This window comes from Tachypleus tridentatus, chromosome 1, assembly GCF_004210375.1.
Source record: "Tachypleus tridentatus isolate NWPU-2018 chromosome 1, ASM421037v1, whole genome shotgun sequence".
Taxonomy (NCBI): Eukaryota; Metazoa; Arthropoda; class Merostomata; order Xiphosura; family Limulidae; genus Tachypleus; species Tachypleus tridentatus.
Window position 1 is genome coordinate 21,359,198 of NC_134825.1, and position 6,099 is coordinate 21,365,296.

Below are 6,099 nucleotides of genomic sequence, written 5' to 3' on the forward strand. Positions count from 1 at the left end.
ACGGATTTACAACGTTAAAGTCAGGGGTTCGATTCCCTTCGGTGGGCTCGCAGATAGCCCGACGTGGCTTTGCTATAAGAAAACACACACACTCATGTGAAATGAACTTGTTTTTAATGTCTACTAACTGACTGACAGTCAACGCAGTATCGTAATTGATTCGAGTGGTTAAAACAGATAATCCCTCCAGGCGGTATTCGGCCCCCTTTCAGAGAAATAAAGGATCACAGAAGAGGGCTGATTAGAGAGTTACGTAATGAATTACGTGTATTACAAGTGAATGTGTCGAAAACTGCGTTACATATTTTTGAGTGACCCCAATACTAAAGGCCCTGACTCGAACAGTGTACCAAAGGAATAAGTAGGGTAGGAGTCCACTACATTACATAACACACAGACGTCAGATTCCTTTAAATATACCTATTGTTTTCGGACCGCAAATATAAATAACTATTTAAAAGTTTAAAAAAGTGGATTCGTCGTTAAATATAAACAAGTATCATTTATTTTAAGATAGAAGCCGAAATTTGCACGCTGGGGGCGGGCGTTAAGATTTTAATCTCGATGTTTAATGACCACTTACTTAATTATTGTTGTTTTTCTTTACATTGTTAAAAACGCTTGTGAGATAGTTTATTGTTAGTTCCTAAAAACAATTGTAAATTTCTCTTTAATGAGAAACTCTAAATAAATATTTATCATTATCTGACACTTTTATGTCTCTCTACATATTTTTTACTACGTCACTATTGGCAAATGCACAGATTCGTTATCTCACTCGCTTAAGATTGTCGGGAACAGGTTTAAGGTTTATATTATTGTGATTCGTAGTAATAGATAAAATAGAAACAATTGTTATGACGTGCATGTCTTTTACAAGTTTGTGAAGCATAGTTATATAGTTGTTATAAGACATCTGTATTAGACCTATTACATTTTTAGATACTACATTTCTTAATTAGAAGAGTTTTATAAAAATAATATTCCAACCACACTATATTTGCCATAGCCACGATGCGTTACACACAATCGAGAGCTGTTGTTGGGTTTGTGGTCGTTCGCTTAAACTCACTTAGATTTGTTAACTGTACTGGTAGAGATCCACAAAACATTTCCAGTCAAATTAGTATATTTATTGCAAGAACACTTTTTTAAATAAAGGTATTCTTGAACAATACAAAATAATTCTCATCACTAACACTGAAATCTGCAAGTCCACTTGTCCTAAGCCTGACAGGCCCGGCATGGCCAAGCGCGTTAACGCGTGCGACTCGTAATCTGAGGGTCGCGGGTTCGCAGCCCCGTCGCCCCAAACATGCTCGCCCTTTCAGCCGTAAGGGCGTTATAATGTTACGGTCAATCCCACTATTCGTTGATAAAAGAGTAGCCCAAGAGTTAGCGGTGGGTGGTGATGACTAGCTGCCTTCTCTCTAGTCTTACACTGCTAAATTAGGGACGGCTAGCACAGATAGCCCTCGAGTAGCTTTGTGTGAAATTCCAAAACAAAACAAAACAAACAAACAAACCTAAGCCTGACATTAGCTAAGCCTTTATTACGTAAGGCCCATAGTGGATGGAGATTGACACTTATGTATGTTTTTTTGTTTTACTTTAATTAGGACTAAACATTACCTTACTTAAATTTCAGTACACAAACTTTATTCTATGGCCTAACATTAGACCATAAAAACTTTGATACTTTTAACAGGTTGTTGGACAAAATGCCTAAGAAAGTATATTTACATCGGTTGAAATTAAGTGCTCGTGTATACACATTTTGATAATGAGGGCACTCGTATTTTCAAATCAAATAAAAACTAGGCATTATTATTATAAATTTTGTAGCTGCTTGAAGAATTTTTTTATTTGTTGCTTTGTCCGCTTGTTGTAAAAACCAGCCTTTTAGCATTGTAAACTGCCGGGCTTACCTCAGTCACAAAAGGGGGGACTTTGAAAAAATAAAGGTGTATTATGAATGTTTTGTTTGATGTTGTAGGCTAATTCTACTTAAATACACTCAAAGACTTAAGTTATATTTGCAAGTTGGTTTAGTTAGTGAAGAGAATTAGGTTTACTCTGGGTATAACATTACTGTGTTTCACCTGTGTCTGTTGGTGCACTATCGCTGTCACGATGGAAGTCATACTCAGGAGTGTTGACAGAATTCTGCCACATGCTGTGGGATCTTGGCGAATACTGATGCTCTCCGTCACTCCGCCAGTCAAGTCTGCCATCCCATCCAAAGAGCATCCGTACTTTAGAGCTTCGTAAGACCCATGAAGCCTATTTGTCAAAAAAAATTATCATTAATGATACTGATTACAATTTTTATAAGAGTTGCGATGCTCAAACTGTGAGGCGCGCCCTCAAGTGGGGACTCGAAGAATCGGTAGGGGCGCAGTTAAGACCATAGGAGCATGTAAACTATATCTTAACGCTCAAATTTATTATTTCTATTTAAATTTAAAAGTTATTTTTAAATTTCCTATACATATATGTTTAAAATGATTTATTAAACACAAAAAATTGAAATTACAAATATAAAAATAATTTTAAAAATTACCATATAAATATTACAATTAATAAATAATGTAGCAACAATAATTAGCGTTGGAAAGTAACGTGCAGTATATCCTAAAATTAGGTTATCTGGATGCAGATGACAGCATAACGAATGTTGCTAAAGGAGACGCCATGAAATATTTTGCTTAGAATTTTAAAAAATTGTTTGTTTAGAATTAAGCAAGAAGCTACACAATGGGCTGTCTCTGATCTGCCTACCACTAGTATCGAAATCCGGTTTCCATTGGTGTGAGTTCGCAGTACCAGTGTCATTCGACAAAAGTAAATTAAAAAAACTTAAGACACGATTTTTTTTTTTCAAATCTTTGTACGTTATTAAAACTATATAATTTATATTTTCATTAGGTTTTAATGATCTCAGACTTGGCACGTGGGTTTTGACGATTTTCATTGTGTTCTTCTCATATGAGAGTGCCTCCCAGTGATTCAGCAGTAAGTTTCTGAGTTACAAGGCTGAAATATGGAATTCGATTCTTCGCGGTAGACAAAGCGCTAACAGTCTATTGTATAGATTTAAAACGGGAGGTTGAAATTTTATAAGCTGTATGAAACATGGACGTCCTAATATAATGTTTTTTTAAATATTAACCCATAGCATAAACCTCCGAAATACATCAATTCAAACAATATCAAAACATTAAGTTATCACACTTTCAATGCAGTTTTCGTAAGTAATTTAACAATCATGGAATGGTATATTAAAAATCGGGGTTAAAGACAGTACCCATCTATTTTTAAAAGAGCTTAACCCTCTTTCAATTTAGAAATCCAAGTTTTTCGTTACCTAAGTACAGCTTCTAATATCCGAAATTTGTGAAACATTGTTTTAAAGTGTTATACAAAACAAACAGCGCAATGAGTCTATAAATATTTAATAGATGTCGATAATGTAAGTTATTTTACAACAAAGATTTGTTAACTTCTTTGTTTTAATCATAAATCTAAATAAATAATTATTTGTGCTCCACGGCGTGTATTGAAAATCTGATTTTTAATGTTAATATCTCCCGGCTTTACTGGTGATCATCAGTGAGGAGAGTGGTGGATGGTGGAGAATTTATAACAAAAGTGCGTGCACGTTTAGATCGTACTTAAGTGTTCGTTTGTTTTGTTTCTGTTGTGTTTTTTTTTGGGGGGGGTATCAAAATTGTGAATACTGGATGTAATCGTAATGTTTGTAATTTTACAAAAATGTTAGTTCACAACATACCGGCCCGGCATGGCCAAGCGTGTTAAGGCGTGCGACTCGTAATCTGAGGGTCGCGGGTTCGCATCCCCATCGCGTCAAACATGCTCACCCTTTCAACCCCCACAACTAATTAACATTAGGCACGACTAACGCAGATGCCTTTATATACCTTTGGTAGGATTCCTCTTTCCTAGAAGAAACAAGTTAATGTTATGAACTTTGTTTTTGAATTTCGCACAAAGCTACTCAAGGGCTATCTGTGCTAGCCGTCCCTAATGTTAATTTGATAAACTAGAGAAAAAGCAGCCAATCACCAGCATCAAACGCAGACTCCTAAGCTGCTCTAATCGAATAGCGAGATTTGACCTAAACACTTATAAAAAGCGGTAACAAGCCACGAATCCTGAACCCTCACATTAACACACTAACAACTCAGCCATGAGCCATGTGCTACTAATAAGCTCTGTAGCAGAGTTTCTCAAAGTGGATTCGCAAGGCTCCTTTAGGGGGTCCGCAAATCAAGTCTGAAATTTCATATACACATTTTTAACATGATATATAGAATACAAAATACTTTTCTTACAATTAAATTTATACAAATTGAAACATTTCATTGTAGAATGCAGCTTTTCAAGTAAACAGACTTTTTTTTTTTAAACAAAAAGATCGATTGGTCCACAAAATAATTTTAATTAAAAATATCCTCGGGTTACTAAAGATTGAGAACCGTTGTTCTATACATATTAAAATTCACCACAATTAGAAAGCAGTTTCTAATGGCTACAATTTCAGGGTCTATTTATTCTCAGCGGAAAGTCCTCACTTGGCGTAGGCTTTTTCTAGAAGGGCAGCCCAAAACTGGTTACTGTGTTGAGAGTGCACGAAGACCAACATATTGTTAACGGTCGGGAGTCGGTCATCCACCACGACTTCCCTCCATTCTCCTGACCACCACAGTCGGAAGCGAAAAATGCCAGCGTAGTCATCTGGAAGGAAATTCTGGTCAGCCGGTACTACTCGGTAGAACAAACCTTTGGTAATGGTGAGGCACCCAATACAGGACACAAACCACCTGTCACCTGAAACGTATTAGAATTAACAACATATAATTGTGGTAAATATAATCGGGAGCTCTCTACATGTTATTTCATGTTCAATCTTCATAAATAAAGTACAAGTAGAAAAACTGTAATGTCATATCAGCTAAGTTGTGATGAAGCTTATTTACGTTTAATTTCATCGGTCAGTTAAGCATGCTCCTCATTGACCTGATGTTATCGCAATATTTAAATGCAAAATATCACATATAAAATAAACAATTTAGTAAAGTAAGCCACAGTTTTATTCTAAATGTTGGGAAAGTTTACACATAAGTCAAAACAATTTACGACAAACAACAGACACTGCGTACGAAATTTAAATAAAAGCCTTTATGAGACATTACTTTTGAGCCAAAAGCATACGATGTGTTCTTATGTACAACGTGGAATGACACTGGAAGCAAGATTATTTAATGTCATCACAGCAACTTTAGAACAAGTTATGACAAGTAAGTTCTTATTCTCACAATGAAAAATGTGTAATGTTAATACAATAATTAATAAAGCTCTTAGATAAGATTGTATTACCCCCTCCTCTACCTCTTTTATCTCTGTCGGTAGATAAAATCCCCCCAGTGGCTCTGTGGTATGTTTACGAACTTACGACGCTAAAAACCTGGTTTCGATACCCGTGGTGGGCAGAGCACAGATAACGCATTGAGTAGCTTTGTGCTTAATTCAAAATAACAACAGTAGTTAAAAGCAAACTTTCTGGTGTTAAACGGTAACATTTATTTCGGATAATATACGTGTACCATTACTGTATCAAGATTTGCCTGTAAAACTGGGCTCGTGATTTCTTGAAACATTTGCAGAAATGTCTTTTGTGTGTGTGCAATAGCATGCATGGGAAAGGATTTTTTGTGCACAAATATTGGCCCGGCACAGCCAAGCGCGTTAAGGCGTGCGACTCGTAATCTGAGGGTCGCGAGTTTGCATCCCCGTCGCGCCAAACATGCTCGCCCTTTCAGCCGTGGGGGCGTTATAATGTTACGGTCAATCCCACTCTTCGTTGGTAAAAGAGTAGTCCAAGAGTTGGCGGTGGGTGGTGATGACTAGTTGCCTTCCCTCTAGTCTTACACTGCTAAATTAGGGACGGCTAGCACACATAGCCCTCGAGTAGCTTTGTGCGAAATTCAAAAAACAAACAAACAAGCATAAATATTGTATTATAAGCTGAGTGAAACTGTACAAGTAGGCTGTTAGAAATATGTGTAATTTAGAGAA

The 6,099-nt window shown here is 36.4% G+C and overlaps 1 protein-coding gene across 1 annotated transcript in view; it reads right to left on the bottom strand.

Annotated features, from left to right (window-relative positions):
- The window catches only part of LOC143232208 (calpain-C-like), a 51,901-nt gene that overhangs the window by 43,730 nt on the left and 2,072 nt on the right, over positions 1-6,099 (bottom strand). The window contains exons 2-3 of the mRNA XM_076467364.1: positions 4,596-4,851; positions 2,103-2,283 (exon numbers count right to left, since the gene is read on the bottom strand). Coding sequence (XP_076323479.1) covers positions 2,103-2,283; positions 4,596-4,851 — 437 coding nt within the window. The remainder of the gene's footprint in view (positions 1-2,102; positions 2,284-4,595; positions 4,852-6,099) is intronic.